General features: G+C 45.6%; 1 protein-coding gene across 2 annotated transcripts in view; it reads left to right on the top strand.

Moving 5' to 3' along the window:
- LOC106570898 (BMP-2-inducible protein kinase) overlaps window positions 1–25,402 on the top strand; it is a 104,888-nt gene that overhangs the window by 56,535 nt on the left and 22,951 nt on the right. Inside the window, exons 3-15 of one of the 2 annotated variants that reach the window (XM_014143469.2) lie at window positions 1,358–1,463; window positions 1,746–1,888; window positions 4,372–4,493; window positions 5,276–5,357; window positions 6,511–6,643; window positions 10,576–10,679; window positions 10,805–10,884; window positions 11,038–11,255; window positions 11,477–11,616; window positions 14,866–15,018; window positions 18,393–18,622; window positions 19,636–19,814; window positions 21,684–21,812. In XM_014143469.2, the coding sequence (XP_013998944.2) occupies window positions 1,358–1,463; window positions 1,746–1,888; window positions 4,372–4,493; window positions 5,276–5,357; window positions 6,511–6,643; window positions 10,576–10,679; window positions 10,805–10,884; window positions 11,038–11,255; window positions 11,477–11,616; window positions 14,866–15,018; window positions 18,393–18,622; window positions 19,636–19,814; window positions 21,684–21,812 (1,819 nt within the window). Of the gene's footprint in view, window positions 1–1,357; window positions 1,464–1,745; window positions 1,889–4,371; window positions 4,494–5,275; window positions 5,358–6,510; window positions 6,644–10,575; window positions 10,680–10,804; window positions 10,885–11,037; window positions 11,256–11,476; window positions 11,617–14,865; window positions 15,019–18,392; window positions 18,623–19,632; window positions 19,815–21,683; window positions 21,813–25,402 lie in introns of both variants that reach the window. The other variant, XM_014143468.2, reaches the window with a different exon arrangement.

The following is a 25,402-nucleotide window of genomic DNA, read 5'->3' as shown; positions in this document are numbered from 1 at the left end:
ACGGGGCCGTGGCAGTACGGTAGATGTGACGGAGCTGTACGGTAGATGTGACGGAGCAGTACGGTAGATGTGACGTGGCCGTAGCAGTACGGTAGATGTGACGGAGCAGTACGGTAGATGTGACGGAGCAGTACGGTAGATGTGACGTGGCAGTACGGTAGATGTGACGTGGCAGTACGGTAGATGTGACGGGGCCGTGGCAGTACGGTAGATGTGACGGGGCCGTGGCAGTACGGTAGATGTGACGGGGCCGTACGGTAGATGTGACGGGGCAGTAGGGTAGATGTGACGGGGCCGTAGCAGTACGGTAGATGTGACGTCTGGCCCACTAACATATGTAACATGGAGCTCCAGATGAGTTTCCAAACCAACACAACTTTGAAGTAATCGCATAGTGCTTTATTCGTTTGTTTTTTTTACAAACAGAACTTAGTCTTAGACTAGTAACGTTGTCATACGCACTACGCTGGGACAGGAAGTGTACATAGACTACAAACAGAACTAAGTCTTAGACTAGTAACGTTGTCATACGCACTACGCTGGGACAGGAAGTGTACATAGACTACAAACAGAACTAAGTCTTAGACTAGTAACGTTGTCATACGCACTACGCTGGGACAGGAAGTGTACATAGACTACAAACAGAACTAAGTCTTAGACTAGTAACGTTGTCATACGCACTACGCTGGGACAGGAAGTGTACATAGACTACAAACAGAACTAAGTCTTAGACTAGTAACGTTGTCATACGCACTACGCTGGGACAGGAAGTGTACATAGACTACAAACAGAACTAAGTCTTAGACTAGTAACGTTGTCATACGCACTACGCTGGGACAGGAAGTGTACATAGACTACAAACAGAACTAAGTCTTAGACTAGTAACGTTGTCATACGCACTACGCTGGGACAGGAAGTGTACATAGACTACAAACAGAACTAAGTCTTAGACTAGTAACGTTGTCATACGCACTACGCTGGGACAGGAAGTGTACATAGACTACAAACAGAACTAAGTCTTAGACTAGTAACGTTGTCATACGCACTACGCTGGGACAGGAAGTGTACATAGACTACAAACAGAACTAAGTCTTAGACTAGTAACGTTGTCATACACCCTACGCTGGGACAGGAAGTGTACATAAAGAAACCTAGACTGATGACTGACTTAACTTCTATGAGGAGAATAAGCCACATGCCCAATGTCCTCCGTCTACAGTCGATTGAGGCAACACTAAACGATTCAATCCATTTTAGAATAAGGCTGTAACGTAACAAAATGTGGAATAAGTCAAGGGGTCTGAATACTTTCCGAATGCACTGTATCGATCTCTTAGAATGTCCTTCTTCTCTGCAGAAAGAGCTGTCGGGTCATAAGAACATAGTGAACTACCTGGACTCTACCATCAACTCAGTAGGGGACAGTGTCTGGGAGGTCCTTATCCTCATGGAGTACTGTAAAGGTAGGAGTTTTGGTCCCCCCCCTTCTATTTTAATACAATTGTTTGGTCCGGTGATGTACTTTTTTTTTTATTGAACGTAGAGATATGGGACAGATGTGCTTTACAGAGTTCAACAAACAGACCTGTGATTTTTTTTAACTTTTTTTATTATTGACCCTGGATTGTAACTTCAACATTCTCTCTCTCCTTCTCTCTCTCACTCACTACCTCATTCTCCCCCTCTTTTCACTCTCCTGTCCCTCCCCATCTCCTCTCTCCCCCTCTCCTTCTCTCCCCCCCAAGCTGGTCAGGTAGTGAAGCAGATGAACCAGCGTCTCCATATAGGGTTTACAGAGCCAGAGGTGTTGACCATCTTCACTGATACCTGTGAGGCTGTGGCCAGGCTGCATCAGTGTAGAACCCCTGTCATACACAGGGACCTGAAGGTAAGCCTGGAAACAGATATTCTTTCCTCTTCCTCTGTCCTTCTCGTTCCGCTCTATTCTCTCCTTGACCACATTATTTGTGTTTTCTCTGTTCTGTATATTTTTCCTTCTACTCATTGTCCACCTCTCAATGCTCCTCTTCCTCTGTCATATTCACTCTTCCTCTTCATCATTGACCTCTTCTTATCCCTCTCTTCTTATCGTCTGCCACAATGCTCGTATCCTTAATTCCTTCCCCCCCTCCTCTACCTCCACCTTTCTCCATCTTTCTTCATCCTCCTAACACTGGGGTCTCCCCAGCCTGTCCTAACACTGGGGTCTCCCCAGCCTGTCCTAACACTGGGGTCTGACTCACCCAGCTCTGTTAGGTCCCAGCCGAGGTTGTTATGGAACCGCAGAGGGACACAGAGACACAGAGGCCCAGTCACTCACTGATGGGTGAAGTGACACTGCAAAAAGCCTTGTCTGTCAGCTGCTCTGAGCTGTGTGTGGACGTGTCTAACTATTCTTGTAGAGACCAGAACTTCCCACAAGAATAGTAAACAAACTACATTTGACCAACTGGGGACATTTTGTTAGTCCCCACAAGGTCAAATGCTATTTCTAGGGGGTTTAGGGTTAAGGTTAGAATTAGTGTTAGGTTTAGGAGCTAGGGTTAGTTTTAGGGTAAGCGTACGGGTTAGGGTAAGAGTACGGGTTAGGGTAAGAGTACGGGTTAGGGTAAGAGTACGGGTTAGGGGTAAGAGTACGGGTTAGGGGTAAGAGTACGGGTTAGGGGTAAGAGTACGGGTTAGGGGTAAGAGTACGGGTTAGGGGTAAGAGTACGGGTTAGGGGTAAGAGTACGGGTTAGGGGTAAGAGTACGGGTTAAGGGTAAGAGTACGGGTTAAGGGTAAGAGTACGGGTTAAGGGTAAGAGTACGGGTTAGGGGTAAGAGTACGGGTTAGGGGTAAGAGTACGGGTTAGGGGTAAGAGTACGGGTTAAGGGTAAGAGTACGGGTTAGGGGTAAGAGTACGGGTTAGGGGTAAGAGTACGGGTTAGGGGTAAGAGTACGGGTTAAGGGTAAGAGTACGGGTTAAGGGTAAGAGTACGGGTTAGGGTAAGAGCACGGGTTAAGGGTAAGAGTACGGGTTGAGGGTAAGAGTACGGGTTGAGGGTAAGAGTACGGGTTGAGGGTAAGCGTACGGGTTAAGGGTAAGAGTACGGGTTAAGGGTAAGAGTACGGGTTAAGGGTAAGGGTACGGGTTAAGGGTAAGAGTACGGGTTAAGGTTAAGGTTAAGGGTACGGGTTAAGGTTAAGGTTAAGAGTACGGGTTAAGGGTACGGGTTAAGGTTAAGGGTACGGGTTAAGGTTAAGGTTAAGAGTACGGGTTAAGGGTAAGAGTACGGGTTAAGGTTAAGAGTACGGGTTAGGGGTAAGAGTACGGGTTAAGGTTAAGGTTAAGAGTACAGGTTAAGGTTAAGAGTACAGGTTAAGGTTAAGAGTACAGGTTAAGGTTAAGGTTAGGGGTTTGGGAAAATAGGATTCTGAATGGGACTGAATTCTGTGTCCCCACAAGGTTAGCTGTACAAGACTGGCTGTGTCATTCAGCTCTCTCTCCCCTTCTGTCCTTTGTGTCTCTGTCCCCCCCCCCCCCCCTTCTCCCATCATTTCACCCTTTGTGTCACTTTCAATCTAATATGCATCCTCTTTCTCTCTCGTTCCTCTCTCCCTCAGTAATGTTTTGTGTGTCTTGGCTTATCTCTCTGCTGTGGACTAAAATAGTCAACAAAACACAACCTCTCCAAGTCCTGTGAATAAACTCTATTTCTATTGGCCAGCTTTAGGAGTCCAGCTACCTCACCATCCACATTGTCACAGACTGCCCAAAGTACTCTCTCTCTCTTTCTTTCTCTCTTTCTTTCTTTCTTTCTTTCTTTCTTTCTTTCTTTCTTTCTTTCTTTCTCTTCTTTCTCTTCTTTCTCTTCTTTCTCTTCTTTCTCTTCTTTCTCTTCTTTCTCTTCTTTCTCTTCTTTCTTTCTTTCTTTCTTTTTTTCTCTCTCTCTGTCTCTCTCTCTCTCTCTCTCTGTCTCTCTGTCTCTCTCTCTCTCTCTGTCTCTCTCTCTCTCTCTGTCTCTCTCTCTCTCTCTCTCTGTCTCTCTCTCTTCTCTCTCTCTGTCTCTCTGTCTCTCTCTCTCTCTCTCTCTTTCTCTCTCTCTCTCTCTGTCTCTCTCTCTCTCTCTCTCTGTCTCTCTCTCTCTCTCTCTCTCTGTCTCTCTCTCTCTCTCTCTCTGTCTCTCTGTCTCTCTCTGTCTCTCTCTCTCTCTCTCTCTCTCTCTCTCTGTCTCTCTGTCTCTCTCTCTCTGTCTCTCTCTCTGTCTCTCTCTGTCTCTCTCCATCAATGTCTGTCACTTTCAATCATTCGTATGTCCTCTTTCTTCCACCTTCATCTCTCTCTTCTGTCCATCCCTTACTAATGTTTGGTGTCTCTCCTCTCCTCCAGGTAGAGAACATCCTCCTGAGTGATAATGGGAGTTATGTTCTGTGTGATTTTGGAAGTGCTACTCACAAGGTGCTGCTCCCACACAAAGATGGAGTGACCGCCGTGGAGGACGAAATCAAGAAGTGAGTGTATGACCTTTGAACAGCGTGTGTGTGTGTCTCACTTGTCATCTATGTGCATACATTTGTAGATGCACGTCATCACTGAGTCACGACTGTCCATTGGATTGGCTGTACGGGCTGTCTTGGGCGGTGTAATTTCTCACTAAAAGATGGGCATGCCATTGGTGGACATTCCATCAGTACCTGGTAACAGAATAAGCACAGAACACAGGATGGTTAAGGCAATATGAGTGTCTGAATAACTAACATTTATACGTGAGAGAAATGATTCATAAATGGTGAGTGTACTGTTTGTAAACGCCTTATAAAAGGTTTATAAACACCTTATGAATGGTTTATGAACGGACCCTTAAAATGAAGTGTTCTCCACTTCAGCCCTGCACTCTTACATTGCACTATGCAGTGTACTATATAGGGCTCTGGTCTATAGTAGTGTACTATATAGGGAATAGGGCTCTTGTATAAAGTAGTGTACTATATAGGGAACAGGGCTCTGGTCTATAGTAGTGTACACTATAGGGAATAGGGTCCTGGTCTATAGTAGTACCACTATATAGGGAATAGGGTTCTAGTCTATAGTAGTGCACTATATAGGGAATATGGCTCTGGTCTATAGTAGTGCACTATATAGGGAATATGGCTCTGGTCTATAGTAGTGCACTATATAGGGAATAGGGTATAATTTCAGCTACTTCATACTTGCATAACACCAGAACTGAAACGCACATGACTTTTGACGCTGAGCACTTACTGTGTGTGTGTGTGTGTGTGTGTGTGTGCAGGTACACGACCCTGTCTTATCGAGCTCCAGAGATGATTAACGTCTACGCAGGGAAGGCCATTACCACCAAGGCTGATATATGGGTATGTGGGTGTGGTGTGTGTGTACGGAAACGTAGGGGGGTGTGTGTACGGAAACGTAGGGGTGTGTGTGTCGAACGTAGGGGTTTGTGTCAGAAACGTAGGGGTGTGTGTTTACGGAAACGTAGGGGTGTGTGTGTACAGAAACGTAGGGGTGTGTGTGTGTGTATGGAAACGTAGGGGGGTGTGTGTGTGTGTGTGTGCAGAAACGTGTGTGTGTGTGTGTACATACGCGGAGGTGTGTGTGGACTCTAGCCAGTCAGTAACAGAAGAGCTTTAAGTGTGTGTGTGTCGTGAATGTACACAACATGGCCAAAACTGTCGACACCCCTTCAAATTAGCGGATTCGGCTATTTCAGCCACACCAGTTGCTGACAGGTGTATAAAATACAGCACACAGCCATGCAATCTCCATAGACAAAAACATTGGCAGTAAAATGGCTTTACTGAAGACCTCCGTGACTTTCAACAAGTCAGTTCGTCAAATTTCTGCCCTGCTACAGCTGCCCCGGTCAACTGTCAGTGCTGCTATTGTGAAGTGGAAACGTCTGGGAGCAACAACGGCTCAGCTGCCAAGTGGTAGGCCACACAAGCTCACAGAACGTAGCGTGTAAAAATAGTCTGTCCTCGGTTGCAACACTCACTACCGAGTTCCAAACTGTCTCTGGAAGCAACGTCAGCACAATAACTGTTTGTCGGGAGCTTCATGAAATTGGTTTCCATGGCCGAGCAGCCGCCCACAAGCCTAAGATCACCATGCGCAATGCCACACGTCGGCTGGAGTGGTGTAAAGCTCGCCGCCATTGGACTCTGGAGCAGTGGAAATGCATTCTCTGGAGTGATGAATCACGCTTCACCATCTGACAGTCCGATGGACGAATCTGGGTTTGGGGGGGGGGGGTTATTATAGGTGTGGAGAAACTGAATGGAGAAATGTACTGTCTTCATTTGTCTGACAGAGGTGAGAGCAGTCCATGTTATATAACATACTGTATATAGGCATGTATTGTAATATGGTTTATTATCATATATCATGTTGTACAAGCTGTGTGTTTCTGTGTTTCAGGCTCTTGGTTGCTTGTTGTACAAGCTGTGTGTTTCTGTGTTTCAGGCTCTTGGTTGCTTGTTGTACAAGCTGTGTGTTTCTGTGTTTCAGGCTCTTGGTTGCTTGTTGTACAAGCTGTGTTTCTTCTCGCTCCCGTTCGGGGAGAGTCAAGTCGCCATATGTGACGGAACCTTTATCGTTCCTGACAATTCCAAATTCTCCTTCAAGTTACACTGCTTAATCAGTGAGTACAACTGGGCCTTGTTCCTCAGCACCACACTCACCACAAAGCTGTCCATACATAGAACAATTAAACCACATTGAACATTTTCATGTGAATACATTTCTGATGTGTAAACATTTAACTTTCCAATTCATTTGCCCAAATCAAACGACCCATTCTTTGTTTACACGCCCACTGTAGGCCTTTAGTACAAATATTATCCAATAGCTCCACCTTGTGGTCAAATGTGAGTTAGGCATTTAATGCGTTGTACCAGGGTGAAAAATGTATTATAGCGAGGTAATAAATAGATTTTTCATACACAATTCACTTATTTATATTTTAAACCTGTGTAAAAGTATACACGCCTTCTCTTATGGAAAGTGGGGTTTCTCGGATTTGTCTGGGATGCTATAAAGTAATGTGTATTAAACTATATGTCCCCTCTTCTCCAGGGTATATTAAACTATATGTCCCCTCTACTCCATATTAAACTATATGTCCCCTCTACTCCAGGATATATTAAACTATATGTCCCCTCTTCTCCAGGGTATATTAAACTATATGTCCCCTCTTCTCCATATTAAACTATATGTCCCCTCTTCTCCAGGGTATATTAAACTAAATGTCCCCTCTACTCCAGGGTATATTAAACTATATGTCCCCTCTTCTCCAGGGTATATTAAACTATATGTCCCCTCTTCTCCAGGGTATATTAAACTATATGTCCCCTCTACTCCAGGGTATATTAAACTATATGTCCCCTCTACTCCATATTAAACTATATGTCCCCTCTACTCCAGGATATATTAAACTATATGTCCCCTCTTCTCCAGGGTATATTAAACTATATGTCCCCTCTTCTCCAGGGTATATTAAACTATATGTCCCCTCTTCTCCAGGGTATATTAAACTATATGTCCCCTCTACTCCAGGGTATATTAAACTATATGTCCCCTCTACTCCAGGGTATATTAAACTATATGTCCCCTCTTCTCCAGGGTATATTAAACTATATGTCCCCTCTTCTCCAGGGTATATTAAACTATATGTCCCCTCTTCTCCAGGATATATTAAACTATATGTCCCCTCTACTCCAGGGTATATTAAACTATATGTCCCCTCTTCTCCAGGATATATTAAACTATATGTCCCCTCTACTCCAGGGTATATTAAACTATATGTCCCCTCTTCTCCATATTAAACTATATGTCCCCTCTTCTCCATATTAAACTATATGTCCCCTCTACTCCAGGGTATATTAAACTATATGTCCCCTCTTCTCCATATTAAACTATATGTCCCCTCTTCTCCATATTAAACTATATGTCCCCTCTTCTCCATATTAAACTATATGTCCCCTCTTCTCCAGGATATATTAAACTATATGTCCCCTCTTCTCCAGGGTATATTAAACTATATGTCCCCTCTACTCCAGGGTATATTAAACTATATGTCCCCTCTACTCCAGGGTATATTAAACTATATGTCCCCTCTACTCCAGGGTATATTAAACTATATGTCCCCTCTTCTCCATATTAAACTATATGTCCCCTCTTCTCCAGGGTATATTAAACTATATGTCCCCTCTTCTCCAGGATATATGAAACTATATGTCCCCTCTTCTCCATATTAAACTATATTTTTCCCCTCTACTCCAGGGTATATTAAACTATATGTCCCCTCTTCTCCAGGATATATTAAACTATATGTCCCCTCTACTCCAGGGTATATTAAACTATATGTCCCCTCTTCTCCAGGATATATTAAACTATATGTCCCCTCTACTCCAGGGTATATTAAACTATATGTCCCCTCTTCTCCATATTAAACTATATGTCCCCTCTTCTCCAGGGTATATTAAACTATATGTCCCCTCTTCTCCAGGGTATATTAAACTATATGTCCCCTCTTCTCCATATTAAACTATATGTCCCCTCTTCTCCATATTAAACTATATGTCCCCTCTTCTCCATATTAAACTATATGTCCCCTCTTCTCCATATTAAACTATATGTCCCCTCTTCTCCATATTAAACTATATGTCCCCTCTTCTCCAGGGTATATTAAACTATATGTCCCCTCTTCTCCAGGGTATATTAAACTATATGTCCCCTCTTCTCCAGGGTATATTAAACTATATGTCCCCTCTACACCAGGGTATATTAAACTATATGTCCCCTCTTCTCCAGGGTATATTAAACTATATGTCCCCTCTTCTCCAGGGTATATTAAACTATATGTCCCCTCTTCTCCAGGGTATATTAAACTATATGTCCCCTCTACTCCAGGGTATATTAAACTATATGTCCCCTCTTCTCCAGGGTATATTAAACTATATGTCCCCTCTACTCCAGGGTATATTAAACTATATGTCCCCTCCACTCCAGGGTATATTAAACTATATGTCCCCTCTACTCCAGGGTATATTAAACTATATGTCCCCTCTTCTCCAGGGTATATTAAACTATATGTCCCCTCTTCTCCATATTAAACTATATGTCCCCTCTTCTCCAGGGTATATTAAACTATATGTCCCCTCTTCTCCAGGATATATTAAACTATATGTCCCCTCTATTCCAGGGTATATTAAACTATATGTCCCCTCTACTCCAGGGTATATTAAACTATATGTCCCCTCTACTCCAGGGTATATTAAACTATATGTCCCCTCTTCTCCAGGGTATATTAAACTATATGTCCCCTCTATTCCAGGGTATATTAAACTATATGTCCCCTCTACTCCAGGGTATATTAAACTATATGTCCCCTCTTCTCCATATTAAACTATATGTCCCCTCTTCTCCAGGGTATATTAAACTATATGTCCCCTCTTCTCCATATTAAACTATATGTCCCCTCTTCTCCAGGGTATATTAAACTATATGTCCCCTCTTCTCCATATTAAACTATATGTCCCCTCTTCTCCAGGGTATATTAAACTATATGTCCCCTCTTCTCCATGTTAAACTATATGTCCCCTCTTCTCCAGGGTATATTAAACTATATGTCCCCTCTTCTTCATATTAAACTATATATCCCCTCTTCTCCAGGGTATATTAAACTATATGTCCCCTCTTCTCCAGGATATATTAAACTATATGTCCCCTCTTCTCCATATTAAACTATATGTCCCCTCTTCTCCAGGGTATATTAAACTATATGTCCCCTCTTCTCCATATTAAACTATATGTCCCCTCTTCTCCAGGGTATATTAAACTATATGTCCCCTCTTCTCCATATTAAACTATATATCCCCTCTTCTCCAGGGTATATTAAACTATATGTCCCCTCTTCTCCAGGATATATTAAACTATATGTCCCCTCTTCTCCAGGGTATATTAAACTATATGTCCCCTCTTCTCCAGGATATATTAAACTATATGTCCCTCTTCTCCGGGGTATTATAAACTATATGTCCCCTCTTCTCCATATTAAACTATATGTCCCCTCTACTCCAGGATATATTAAACTATATGTCCCCTCTACTCCAGGGTATATTAAACTATATGTCCCCTCTTCTCCAGGGTATATTAAACTATATGTCCCCTCTACTCCAGGGTATATTAAACTATATGTCCCCTCTACTCCAGGGTATATTAAACTATATGTCCCCTCTTCTCCATATTAAACTACATGTCCCCTCTTCTCCATATTAAACTATATGTCCCCTCTATTCCAGGATATATTAAACTATATGTCCCCTCTACTCCAGGGTATATTAAACTATATGTCCCCTCTTCTCCAGGGTATATTAAACTATATGTCCCCTCTACTCCAGGATATATTAAACTATATGTCCCCTCTTCTCCAGGATATATTAAACTATATGTCCCCTCTTCTCCAGGATATATTAAACTATATGTCCCCTCTACTCCAGGGTATATTAAACTATATGTCCCCTCTTCTCCATATTAAACTATATGTCCCCTCTTCTCCCATGTCTTCTCCAGGATATATGCTTGAGCCTGACCATGAGAAGAGACCAGATATCTATCAAGTCTCCTACTTTGCCTTCAAGTTAGCTGGAAAGGAGTGTCCAGTGGCAAATCTCTTTGTAAGTCACTGTTCATTGATTGTGACAGATGTGTTTGTATTATAAGTGAAATGAAGATCAGTGTATGGAGAAGTTGGGTTTCTATATACCCAGCAACAGTGACGGTTGTATCGGCCCCTCTGCAGAGCTCCCCTCTCCCCACGTCACTTCCTGAGCCACTCACAGCCAGCGAGGTTGCTGCTAGGAAGAGCATGACAAAAGCCAGGTACAGTCACATATCACTGTGCTGTGGATATTTGTGAAAGAATACGAGTCGGGTCTTTTTTTTGTAAAAATAGATTTCATCTCCCAATGAGAATGTATAAATACATTTTAATAATGAAGTTTCCACTGTTCTGGTTGTTCCCTACTATTCCAGAATCACGGAGTCCGCGGGCCCGACAGCTACTTCCATCGCTCCGAGACAGAGACCCAAGGCTGCCAACAGTAACGTGATACCCATCCCTGTAGCAAACACAGCTGTCACCCCTATAGCTGTGCCCGTCGCTGCCACGCCCGCCGCTGCCACACCTATCACCGCCACGCCCATCACCCCTACAGCTGTGCCTTCTGTAGCCGTCAGCAATGGGCAGAAAGGTGAGAATGCAAAAATACTGTGTGTGTGTGTGTGTGTGTTTATCTGCCATTGTGCCCTTGAGCGAGACACTGAACCCCGTAAGCGGCTATCCCCCCAGGGGGCACTGCTCCGTGGCGGACCCTGTGCATCTCAACGGGTTTATCTGAGAGGGTTTGTATCGGCAGAAGACACATTCTCATTAAATAGACAATAAATGATCTCCTCTCCTCTTGTATCACAGCTCCAACACCTGGTAACAGCCAGCCGGTTGCTCCACAGCCCCAGACAGCCAACAGGGTCCTTCAGCAGCTGCAGCCTGGAGACCTTCGTCTGCAACAACAACTACATCCTGTCCATCCACAGCAGCTCCAATACCTTCAGGTACTGCTGAGAAACCCTCACGCTGTCTGACACCAGGGGTATATTAAAGGTACTACTGAGAAACCCTCACGCTGTCTGACACCAGGGGTATACTGCTGAGAAACCCTCACGCTGTCTGACACCAGGGGTATACTGCTGAGAAACCCTCACGCTGTCTGACACCAGGGGTATACTGCTGAGAAACCCTCACACTGTCTGACACCAGGGGTATACTGCTGATAAACCCTCACACTGTCTGACACCAGGGGTATACTGCTGAGAAACCCTCACACTGTCTGACACCAGGGGTATACTGCTGAGAAACCCTCACACTGTCTGACACCAGGGGTATACTGCTGATAAACCCTCACACTGTCTGACACCAGGGGTATATTAAAGGTACTGCTGATAAACCCTCACGCTGTCTGACACCAGGGGTATATTAAAGGTACTGCTGATAAACCCTCACGCTGTCTGACACCAGGGGTATATTAAAGGTACTGCTGATAAACCCTCACGCTGTCTGACACCAGGGGTATATTAAAGGTACTGCTGAGAAACCCTCACGCTGTCTGACACCAGGGGTATATTAAAGGTACTGCTGAGAAACCCTCACGCTGTCTGATACCAGGGGTATATTAAAGGTACTGCTGAGAAACCCTCACGCTGTCTGACACCAGGTGTATATTAAAGGTACTGCTGAGAAACCCTCACGCTGTCTGACACCAGGTGTATATTAAAGGTACTGCTGATAAACCCTCACGCTGTCTGACACCAGGGGTATACTGCTGATAAACCCTCACACTGTCTGACACCAGGGGTATATTAAAGGTACTGCTGATAAACCCTCACGCTGTCTGACACCAGGGGTATATTAAAGGTACTGCTGATAAACCCTCACGCTGTCTGACACCAGGGGTATATTAAAGGTACTGCTGATAAACCCTCACGCTGTCTGACACCAGGGGTATATTAAAGGTACTGCTGAGAAACCCTCACGCTGTCTGACACCAGGGGTATATTAAAGGTACTGCTGAGAAACCCTCACGCTGTCTGATACCAGGGGTATATTAAAGGTACTGCTGAGAAACCCTCACGCTGTCTGACACCAGGTGTATATTAAAGGTACTGCTGAGAAACCCTCACGCTGTCTGACACCAGGTGTATATTAAAGGTACTGCTGATAAACCCTCACGCTGTCTGACACCAGGGGTATACTGCTGATAAACCCTCACACTGTCTGACACCAGGGGTATATTAAAGGTACTGCTGATAAACCCTCACGCTGTCTGACACCAGGGGTATATTAAAGGTACTGCTGATAAACCCTCACGCTGTCTGACACCAGGGGTATATTAAAGGTACTGCTGATAAACCCTCACGCTGTCTGACACCAGGGGTATATTAAAGGTACTGCTGAGAAACCCTCACGCTGTCTGACACCAGGGGTATATTAAAGGTACTGCTGAGAAACCCTCACGCTGTCTGATACCAGGGGTATATTAAAGGTACTGCTGAGAAACCCTCACGCTGTCTGACACCAGGTGTATATTAAAGGTACTGCTGAGAAACCCTCACGCTGTCTGACACCAGGTGTATATTAAAGGTACTGCTGATAAACCCTCACGCTGTCTGACACCAAAGACACACTTTAGCAAAACCAAAATCAGTGTTGTAAACTCAGCAAAAAAAGAAACGTCCTCTCACTGTCAACTGTGTTTATTTTCAGAAAACTTAACATGTAAATATTTGTATGAACATAAGATTCAACAACTGAGACATAAACTGAACAAGTTCCACAGACATGTGACTAACAGAAATGGAATAATGTGTCCCTGAACAAAGGGGGGTTCAAAATCAAAAGTAACAGTCAGTATCTGGTGTTGCCACCAGCTGCATTAAGTACTGCAGTGCATCTCCTCCTCAAGGACTGCACCAGATTTGCCAGTTCTTGCTGTGAGATGTTACCCCACTCTTCCACCAAGGCACCTGCAAGTTCCCGGACTTGCAGGTGCATGCACCAATTTGTAAGTTACTCTGGATAAGAGCGTCTGTTAAATGACGTAAATGTAAATATAATCATTGCCCTGGCCACATCTGCAGACCTCATGCCTCCTTGCAGCATGTTCACACAGATGAGCAGGGACCCTGGGCATCTTTCTTTTGGTGTTTTTCAGAGTCAGTAGAAAGGCCTCTTTCGTGTCCTAAGTCTTTATAACTGTGACCTTAATTGCCTACCGTCTGTAAGCTGTTTGTCTTAACGACCGTTCCACAGGTGCATATTCATGAATTGTTTATGGTTCATTGAACAAGCATGGGAAACGGTGTTTAAACCCTTTACAATGAAGATCTTTGAAGTTATTTGGATTTTTACGAATTATCTTTGAATGACAGGGTCCTGAAAAAGGAACGTGTTTTGCTGTTTGCTTCCGTTTCGTGTCTAGTGAATACAACACAGGGATGTGTTCTGTAGGGCACACCGTAGCAAAAAGTTTTGCAACTCAAAGCGAAGATCTGTGTTCTTTATTGGACAAGTTGACTTAGTACTTCCCAATTTCAAAACGCTTGCCACACACAACCCTGCTCCCTGCACTACTCTTCTCTCCTTATTGAACACAACCCTGCTCCCTGCACTACTCTTCTCTCCTTATTGAACACAACCCTGCTCCCTGCACTACTCTTCTCTCCTTATTGAACACAACCCTGCTCCCTGCACTACTCTTCTCTCCTTATTGAACACAACCCTGCTCCCTGCACTACTCTTCTCTCCTTATTGAACACAACCCTGCTCCCTGCACTACTCTTCTCTCCTTATTGAACACAACCCTGCTCCCTGCACTACTCTTCTCTCCTTATTGAACACAACCCTGCTCCCTGCACTACTCTTCTCTCCTTATTGAACACAACCCTGCTCCCTGCACTACTCTTCTCTCCTTATTGAACACAACCCTACTATTTTCAATACCAGTCTAATCTGATAGGTGACAGATTGTCTGGTTGTCAGCGACTGTACATAATGATCTACCCGTCAATCTGTCTGTAAATAATCGATAGCAAACGGAGATGGTCTGTAAATAATCGGTAGCAAACGGAGATGGTCTGTAAATAATCGGTAGCAAACGGAGATGGTCTGTAAATAATCGGTAGCAAACGGAGATGGTCTGTAAATAATCGGTAGCAAACGGAGATGGTCTGTAAATAATCGATAGCAAACGGAGATGGTCTGTAAATAATCGATAGCAATCTGAGATGGTCTGCCTCTCCTCCCAGTACCAGCAGGCCCTTCAGCAGCAGGCCCTTCAGCAGCAGGCCCTTCAGCAGCAGGCCCTTCAGCAGCAGGCCCTTCAGCAGCAGATGCTGATACAGCCCATGTATCAGCAACAACAGGCCCAGGCCCACGCCCAGGCCCACTACGTAGCAATGGTAAGACTCACACACACAAGCCCACTACGCAGCCATGGTAAGACACACACACACACACACACACACACACCAGATGATTTAAACTGGATGAATGGTGAAGTCGATGTGCTTTGGTGTACATATCCTGGAAAAGTTGAGTGATCTTGAAACCTTGGAGAGGGAAAACACCTGTCCATTTCCAGGAAGATCAGCCTGATTTTTAATTCTCTAGTGACATCACAGGTCAAATATGTATTCATGGTTCTACCGACTCCAGGAAAATCTTTTTTCAAAATCATGAAAAAAAAAAAAATAGATTTCACTTTATTTGGAATGGCTAACCAGATAAAGTTAAACAAGCATATTTATGTAACGAACATGAGTTTGGACGGTTAAAATAATGAAATATTAAGCCATTTAATTAAACCTCTCTTAAAGCCCTTCCATTGGACTGAGATTTGATCTAAATCCAAACAGGTTTTCTATCAAGCTACTAAGAGAGGCCCAGCCTATGTTTAAAAATGGGCTCTTTGCCTTTTTCTTTCTAATTAAAACCTTGGTGGATTGACAATGGGAATAGAGGTAGAGCAGAGCGGGGGGGTAATAGGAGCAGAGCGGGGGGTAATAGGAGTAGAGCAGGGGGAATAGGAGTAGAGCGGGGGGAATAGGAGTAGAGCGGGGGGAATAGGAGCAGAGCGGGGGGTAATAGGAGCAGAGCGGGGGGAATAGGAGTAGAGCGGGGGGAATAGGAGCAGAGCGGGGGGAATAGGAGCAGAGCGGGGGTAATAGGAGCAGAGCGGGGGGAATAGGAGCAGAGCGGGGGGAATAGGAGCAGAGCGGGGGATAGGAGCAGAGCAGAGCGGGCGGATAGAAGCAGATTAGAGCGGGGATAATAGGAGTAGAGCGGGGGGAATAGGAGCAGAGCGGGGGGAATAGGAGCAGAGCGGGGGAATAGGAGCAGAGCGGGGGGAATAGGAGCAGAGCGGGGGGTAATAGGAGTAGAGCGGGGGTAATAGGAGTAGAGCGGGGGGTAATAGGAGTAGAGCGGGGGGTAATAGGAGCAGAGCGGGGGGATAATAGGAGCAGAGCGGGGGGATAATAGGAGCAGAGCGGGGGGATAATAGGAGCAGAGCGGGGGGAATAGGAGTAGAGCGGGGGGAATAGGTGTAGAGCGGGGGAATAGGAGTAGAGCGGGGGGTAATAGGAGCAGAGCGGGGGGTAATAGGAGCAGAGCGGGGGGTAATAGGAGCAGAGCGGGGGGTAATAGGAGCAGAGCGGGGGGAATAGGAGCAGAGCGGGGGGGAATAGGAGCAGAGCGGGGGGAATAGGAGCAGAGCGGGGGGAATAGGAGCAGAGCGGGGGGAATAGGAGCAGAGCGGGGGGGAATAGGAGCAGAGCGGGGGGGAATAGGAGCAGAGCGGGGGGAATAGGAGCAGAGCGGGGGGATAGGAGTAGAGCGGGGGGGTATACGAGTAGAGCGGGGGGAATAGGAGCAGAGCGGGGGGTAATAGGAGTAGAGCGGGGGGTAATAGGAGTAGAGCGGGGGGTAATAGGAGCAGAGCGGGGGGTAATAGGAGTAGAGCGGGGGGTAATAGGAGTAGAGCGGCGGGGGGTAATAGGAGTAGAGCGGGGGGGTAATAGGAGTAGAGCGGGGGGGTAATAGGAGTAGAGCGGGGGAATAGGAGTAGAGCGGGGGGAATGGGAGTAGAGCGGGGGGAATAGGAGCAGAGCGGAGCGGGGGTAATAGGAGTAGAGCGGGGGTAATAGGAGTAGAGCAGGGGGGAATAGGAGCGGAGCAGGGGGGGTAAGAGCAGAGCGGGGGGGTAGGAATAGAGCAGGGGGGGAATAGGAGTAGAGCGGGGGGGAATAGGAGTAGAGCGGGGGGAATAGGAGTAGTAGAGTGTGGGGGGAAGAATAGCAACAGAGTGGGGGATAGTTGAGGGAGGGGGGTAGAGTAGAGGGGGGATTTAAAAAAAAATACTACTCAGCCATGTAACATCAACAACAGGCCCAGGAACAGGCCCACTACTCAGCCATGTAACATCGACAACAGGCCCAGGAACAGGCCCCACTACTCAACCATGTAACATCAACAACAGGCCCAGGAACAGGCCCACTACTCAGCCATGTAACATCAACAACAGGCCCACTACTCAGCCATGTAACATCGACAACAGGCCCAGGAACAGGCCCCACTACTCAACCATGTAACATCAACAACAGGCCCAGGAACAGGCCCACTACTCAGCCATGTAACATCAACAGGCCCACTACTCAACCATGTAACATCAACAACAGGCCCAGGAACAGGCCCAATACTCAGCCATGTAACATCAACAACAGGCCCAGGAACAGGCCCACTACTCAGCCATGTAACATCAACAACAGGCCCACTACTCAGCCATGTAACATCAACAACAGGCCCACTACTCAACCATGTAACATCAACAACAGGCCCAGGAACAGGCCCACTACTCAGCCATGGTAAGAGCTGTAGTTTAGACGTGGTGAACACAAATCCAGTAAGCTGCAGATGAACTGCAGGGTTTAAAAATAAAAGATGGATTACCACACACTGAAACCTCCCCCAGTTTTATTTGATGCAGAAACGACAGGCAATAAGATATAAATGTACCTGGCTGAAACTATATTATACGTTGGACATAGGCGAGATAACGTTCAGTAGAGGGAAGCAAAACTCTCTTGTTTAGGAGTGCAAGAACATGCACAGTGTGACAGGATGCTGGAAACAGCTGGCTATTTCATTCTGTGTCAAATATATCCCAAAAAATGGCCTCTTTTAAAAATAAAAAAAAGTTTTACGTTCCTTCTCCAAACACTCACTGGCATCTCCCTCGCTGAACAGACCTCTGCCAAACGTATGGGGTGCAGAGCAGTGACTTCATCCAAAAATCTCCTACCCCTCATATTTACGTACCCCTCTGTGACAACCGTCGCCAACACCAGTCATCCAAATACGTACTGTAAAGGCAGAGTCGTTTTTAGCTTGTTTTCCATCGAATGGTCACCATCTGTTTTCATTTCAGCAGCAATCTGCTCCGTCCACACAGTTATCAGGGGAGAGGAGGAGGAGGGGGTAAACTCCACTGGTTCGCTGTGTGTGTGACTGTGTTAAATTGTGACATATGAAGCAATTACACAGAGGAAATCAGGCTCTCTCTCTCTCTCGTCCGTTGTAGTCACTTTAGGAAAGTGAGTGTTTTAGGAAATGTCACTTATCCATACATTTTGAGTTTCGTCACTGTCGAGCCATAATCAACCTTTTTTAATATAGGTCTCTATGACTGTCGGTCCTATTGTCTGGTCCTGTCCATCACAGATTCATTCAGTGTCTGTAATCATGTCACTGTTACCTCGTTCCCCTCCCCTGTCAGATGCACCAGTACCACCAGGCCTTTGCACAGCAGCATCAACTTCAGCAACTACAAGTCCATCAACAGCTTTCTACCCAGCAGCCCACTGTGACCTCCCCGCTAGAGTTCCAACTTCCTTTGGGCTCTTTTAACCCGGCTGGATCTGGGGTCAGCCCTGGGGTCGTGGCGATCGGGGCTGGTGCTGGAAATGTGACACCTTCCCCTGTTGAGGCTCTATACACTAACACCAGGTAACACCTTCACCTGTTGAGGCTCTATACACCAGGTAACACCTTCACCTGTTGAGGCTCTATACACCAGGTAACACCTTCCCCTGTTGAGGCTCTATACACCAGGTAACACCTTCCCCTGTTGAGGCTCTATACGCCAGGTAACACCTTCCCCTGTTGAGGCTCTATACACCAGGTAACACCTTCACCTGTTGAGGCTCTATACACCAGGTAACACCTTCCCCTGTTGAGGCTCTATACACCAGGTAACACCTTCCCCTGTTGAGGCTCTATACACCAGGTAACACCTTCACCTGTTGAGGCTCTATACACCAGGTAACACCTTCACCTGTTGAGGCTCTATACACCAGGTAACACCTTCCCCTGTTGAGGCTCTATACACCAGGTAACACCTTCCCCTGTTGAGGCTCTATACACCAGGTAACACCTTCACCTGTTGAGGCTCTATACACCAGGTAACACCTTCACCTGTTGAGGCTCTATACACCAGGTAACACCTTCCCCTGTTGAGGCTCTATACACCAGGTAACACCTTCACCTGTTGAGGCTCTATACACCAGGTAACACCTTCCCCTGTTGAGGCTCTATACACCAGGTAACACCTTCCCCTGTTGAGGCTCTATACGCCAGGTAACACCTTCCCCTGTTGAGGCTCTATACACCAGGTAACACCTTCCCCTGTTGAGGCTCTATACACCAGGTAACACCTTCACCTGTTGAGGCTCTATACACCAGGTAACACCTTCCCCTGTTGAGGCTCTATACGCCAGGTAACACCTTCCCCTGTTGAGGCTCTATACACCAGGTAACATCCCTCAGTCACCTCATACCCCAATATTTATTTGCCTGTAATGTCTGTCAGTAACAGACACCACATGTAATACAACACATCATACACATCTCAGTCTATGGTGATCATTAGCCTGCCCAGACCCACTTCATATCTTCCTCTCTCTTCCTCTCTCTTCCTCTCTCTTCCTCTCTCTTCCTCTCTCTTCCTCTCTCCCCAGTAGAAACCCTCTGGTGGACCTAAAGGTGACCACCCCTCCCTCCCGTACCAACCCCCAGACGCTGGTCACCCCCCAGAGTCACCCTCCTGACATGTCCCGCTGGAACCCCTTCGGAGAGGACAACTTCTCCAAACTAACAGAGGAGGAACTTCTGGACCGCGAGTTCGACCTCCTCAGAGCAAGCAAGTGCCCCATCTTTTACCGTCCCCCAGCAAGTTCCCCATCTTTTACCTTTCCCTAGCAAGTTCCCCATCTTTTACCTTTCCCCAGCAAGTTCCCCATCTTTTACCTTTCCTCAGCAAGTTCCCCATCTTTTACCTTTCCCCAGCAAGTTCCCCATCTTTTACCTTTCCCCAGCAAGTGCCCCATCTTTTACCGTCCCCCAGCAAGTTCCCCATCTTTTACCTTTCCCCAGCAAGTTCCCCATCTTTTACCTTTCCCCAGCAAGTTCCCCATCTTTTACCTTTCCCCAGCAAGTTCCCCATCTTTTACCTTTCCCCAGCAAGTTCCCCATCTTTTACCGTCCCCCAGCAAGTTCCCCATCTTTTACCTTTCCCCAGCAAGTTCCCCATCTTTTACCTTTCCCCAGCAAGTTCCCCATCTTTTACCTTTCCCCAGCAAGTTCCCCATCTTTTACCTTTCCCCAGCAAGTTCCCCATCTTTTACCTTTCCCCAGCAAGTGCCCCATCTTTTACCTTTCCCCGGCAAGTTCCGCATCTTTTACCGTCCCCCAGCAAGTTCCCCATCTTTTACCGTCCCCCAGCAAGTTCCCCATCTTTTACCTTTCCCCAGCAAGTTCCCCATCTTTTACCTTTCCCCAGCAAGTTCCCCATCTTTTACCTTTCCCCAGCAAGTTCCCCATCTTTTACCGTCCCCCAGCAAGTGCCCCATCTTTTACCGTCCCCCAGCAAGTGCCCCATCTTTTACCTTTCCCCAGCAAGTTCTCCATATTTTACCTTTCCCCAGCAAGTTCCCCATCTTTTACCTTTCCCCAGCAAGTGCCCCATCTTTTACCTTTCCCCAGCAAGTGCCCCATCTTTTACCTTTCCCCAGCAAGTTCCCCATCTTTTACCGTCCCCCAGCAAGTTCCCCATCTTTTACCGTCCCCCAGCAAGTGCCCCATCTTTTACCTTTCCCCAGCAAGTTCCCCATCTTTTACCTTTCCCCAGCAAGTTCCCCATCTTTTACCGTCCCCCAGCAAGTGCCCCATCTTTTACCTTTCCCCAGCAAGTTCCCCATCTTTTACCTTTCCCCAGCAAGTTCCCCATCTTTTACCGTCCCCCAGCAAGTTCCCCATCTTTTACCGTCCCCCAGCAAGTTCCCCATCTTTTACCTTTCCCCAGCAAGTGCCCCATCTTTTACCTTTCCCCAGCAAGTTCCCCATCTTTTACCTTTCCCCAGCAAGTGCCCCATCTTTTACCTTTCCCCAGCAAGTTCCCCATCTTTTACCGTCCCCCAGCAAGTTCCCCATCTTTTACCTTTCCCCAGCAAGTTCCCCATCTTTTACCTTTCCCCAGCAAGTGCCCCATCTTTTACCGTCCCCCAGCAAGTTCCCCATCTTTTACCTTTCCCCAGCAAGTTCCCCATCTTTTACCTTCCCCAGCAAGTTCCCCATCTTTTACCGTCCCCCAGCAAGTGCCCCATCTTTTACCGTCCCCCAGCAAGTGCCCCATCTTTTACCGTCCCCCAGCAAGTGCCCCAATCTTTTACCGTCCCCCAGCAAGTGCCCCAATATTTTACCTTTCCGTTACTGTTCCACCTGTGTTTGATTCCCACAGGGAAAATGTCTGGAGAAGAGCGTCTGCTAAATGACTCACATGTAAACATATATATTAATAGACAAAAGGTTCCTGCTCTTAGTTGCCATATGTCAATATATTTAATAATCTGTCTCGATTTGTTTCTTTTCTATCTGCAAACGTTCTTATATTTCACTAAATGCACTCCTGATTCCAAAGACAATTATTTATGTCTAATGTTAATTTGATGGCTAGTAAACCTTTTTGAATTAGAATTTCCTGTGTCTAACAATCCCCTATCTGCCTGAGCAGGTAAACCCGTGGAGAGAACCACTAGCATGGAGGCAGAGCGACCGCTGCAGCCAATCACCTCCGCCGCAACTGCCAAGCCCCTCCTCCCTGAATACCTGTTTGGCTCCGCCCCCTTCCTGGCTAGCGCAGGCAAGTCTTAATGGAGGCCCCTCCCCCCAACCCCGTCTCGCCACGCCCCAACAGGACCCAACACTTCAGTTTGGAACTCTCCTGTCTTCATTTCTCCCCCCCTTAAACCCCCCCCTTAAACCCCCAAACACACTCACTGTTCTACCCCCCTTTAAACCCCCAACCACACTCACTATTCTACCCCCCCTTAAACCCCCAACCACACTCACTGTTCTGACCCCCCCTTTAAACCCCCAACCACACTCACTGTTCTACCCCCCCTTAAACCCCCAACCACACTCACTGTTCTACCCCCCTTAAACCCCCAACCACACTCACTGTTCTACCCCCCTTAAACCCCCAACCACACTCACTGTTCTACCCCCCTTTAAACCCCCAACCACACTCACTGTTCTGACCCCCCTTTAAACCCCCAACCACACTCACTGTTCTACCCCCCCTTAAACCCCCAACCACACTCACTGTTCTGACCCCCCCTTTAAACCCCCAACCACACTCACTGTTCTGACCCCCCTTTAAACCCCCAACCACACTCACTGTTCTAACCCCCTTAAACCCCCAACCACACTCACTGTTCTACCCCCCTTAAACCCCCAACCACACTCACTATTCCCCCCCAACAACCTTAAACCCCAGAGGCTGTGTAGTGTCGGAGTAGCTGATCTAGGATCATGTCCCCTCTGACTATATAGCATTATTCATTTATTAATCTGAAAGGCTGAACTGATCCTAGATCAGCATTCCTACTCTGAGACGCTTTGTGAAATACATTACAGGCCCTGGTGAGTAACTGCAGTCTTTTTGATGTAACTGGTGATTTCAATGCTCAAATTGGAATAGGTCACTATTACCAGGCTAGACTTCAGAGAACAAAACAGCACGTCTCCTTAATGAACAGGATGATCTATAGTGGGGTCCCAAATTATAAAAAAAAAAAAATCTAACCAAATTAGGCAAGTCAGTTAAGAAAAATGCATATTTACAATGACGGGCTATTTACAAATGATTGACACTCTTGATTAAGATGAGAATTAATGACTATAAAATGAATAAATAATATTATTTTATTGTAATTCTGCCAGGAGGCTGAAACTTGGCCGTAAGTGGATCTTCCAGCGATACAATGACAGTACAGTAGTGATTCATAATTTAGTCACAAACCAGCAGTGAGAGAATGCGTGGTCGTTTATCGGTAAAAAAATGTTTTATTTGATTTTGCTTTATTGAGTCCATTTGAAACTAGTATATTGATATATTTATAAGTATCCTTAAATTTCAAAAGCCTCACCTTGGGCGTAATAAGTTTATTCCTGTTAAGAGATTTTCCAAAATGTCATGTCCCTTTTGGGTTGTACTGTGCACTTTACTACGGACAACTATTCTAGCTGCCGCCCACCCCCAAAATGATTCATTACTACAAGAATTGTATAACTAAAATGTATCTTAAGAATTATCGTAAGAATGTCACCATTTTTCTTTTTTTATGGTAGCTAAATTGACTTTTTTTTTGTGATGTATAAGTCAGCTGTGCCCATATATTAAAATATGTTAACTAGAGTATGACAATGAAAGCCCAGAATGACTTCAGTTAAGTGATTTATAGTAACTTATAGCAAACTGAAGTCTGACTAGAAGTCAGATGTTCTGCCTATATATGGAAATATGTATCCCATGTCTCACTAACTTAGTATATAACATTGTAGTTCAAGGTATAGCTGAGCTAAGGAACAACCAAAACAAAACTACGTGAAAGTACTTGACCACTGATTAGGTTATAGGACGCTCAGAAGGGACAGTCATTCTAGAAATGGAGCCCAACATGTGGTTGAAGTCATCCCAAAAGGCTGGAATAACAACATTTGGTGACAAATGTTCAAACAGCCTCATTTTATGCATGTATTTGTGCCATAGACAATTTATGTTTCATATTTTCTTTGGTAGTCTAGTTGTCCAAAGTCTGAAGGACTTTCAGGGGCTTTTGACAAATGTTCCAACCAATTCATCTCTAAGTTTGTTTGTATCTACTAACCATTCCAACGTGCTATCATTAAGATGCACATGAAGCTGCACCTATATTTGGGTGGTAATGTAGGGTTGTATGCTATAGTACATCTGGTCCTGCTGCCACTGCTAGGTCTACCAGCAGCAGGCCTGGAGTCTCCACTGCTGGGTCTGACAGCAGCAGGCCTGGAGTCTCCACTGCTGGGTCTGACAGCAGCAGGCCTGGAGTCTCCACTGCTGGGTCTGACAGCAGCAGGCCTGGAGTCTCCACTGCTGGGTCTGACAGCAGCAGGCCTGGAGTCTCCACTGCTGGGTCTGACAGCAGCAGGCCTGGAGTCTCCACTGCTGGGTCTGACAGCAGCAGGCCTGGAGTCTCCACTGCTGGGTCTGACAGCAGCAGGCCTGGAGTCTCCACTGCTAGGTCTACCAGCAGCAGGCCTGGAGTCTCCACTGCTGGGTCTGACAGCAGCAGGCCTGGAGTCTCCACTGCTGGGTCTGACAGCAGCAGGCCTGGAGTCTCCACTGCTGGGTCTGACAGCAGCAGGCCTGGAGTCTCCACTGCTCGGTCTGACAGCAGCAGGCCTGGAGTCTCCACTGCTGGGTCTGACAGCAGCAGGCTTCAGTTAAACACACTTGCCTATACAGTAATAAGCACTTCTTGCATTCCTTGATAACGCCTCCATATATTTAATTTATTTGCCAAAGGTAAGTTTAACCATTAACAAGGGAGAAGGGAATTACTGGATTCCTCAATAGCCCATTCATTCTGTTGCATTTCATTGTCAGTTTGAGAGCTCTGAACTCTTGACTATTTGGATAAATAATTGTGCACTTATTAATAGTTTAACTTGTGTTATTGTTTCCATGTTGTAATGCAAGACAGCCATACTCAGAAACATCTTGTTCAAATAGTGTATTGGTGGACAGATTTCTGATTCAACAGCCATAATGTTTCATCTGTTTTGTTCAATAAGAAAGAAAGAAAGAAAGAAAGAAAGAAAGAAAGAAAGAAAGAGAGAAAAAAAAGCCATTTAATTACAAGAATGACTTCAGCCATTAATTACACTGATGATCAAGACAAACAGGAAATGCTAGTGAAAAGTTTGGATGGTTAAGACCTCTCAGCAGCGTTCAAAAACAGTATTGAATATGTTGTGTTTACATTTGATATATTTTATTCTTATTTACAAATGTTAATTCTTTGATTTGGGTCATTGGTTTCACTTCCTAGCCCTTTGTTACTGTGGTGAAACAGCCTCAAACCTCCATCGTTTTATATTTAGTTGTTTTAAAACATTGTCATCAACATACAGATGTTCATAACAACTGTTTGTTCCTGTGAAACTTAACGCATCGGTTATTGTAATAATGTCAGAACTGTTGGTTAAGCAAGTTGTTTGTTGTGCTGTACTCCAGCAGCTGCCTGTCCTGGGAAAGGAAAGTATACTGCGGTAGATGCATAAGTTGTATATAAACAAAAATCTGTTTTTTAACAGACACAACTATGTAAATGATATTGTATCATACTGTGAATGTTTTTTTTGGTTTTTTTTTAATATACAAATGCTTAATGGTGATAAATAAAAACA

Source organism: Salmo salar, chromosome ssa15 (assembly GCF_905237065.1).
Source record: "Salmo salar chromosome ssa15, Ssal_v3.1, whole genome shotgun sequence".
NCBI lineage: Eukaryota > Metazoa > Chordata > Actinopteri > Salmoniformes > Salmonidae > Salmo > Salmo salar.
This window is presented reverse-complemented; position numbering and strand designations above follow the sequence as displayed.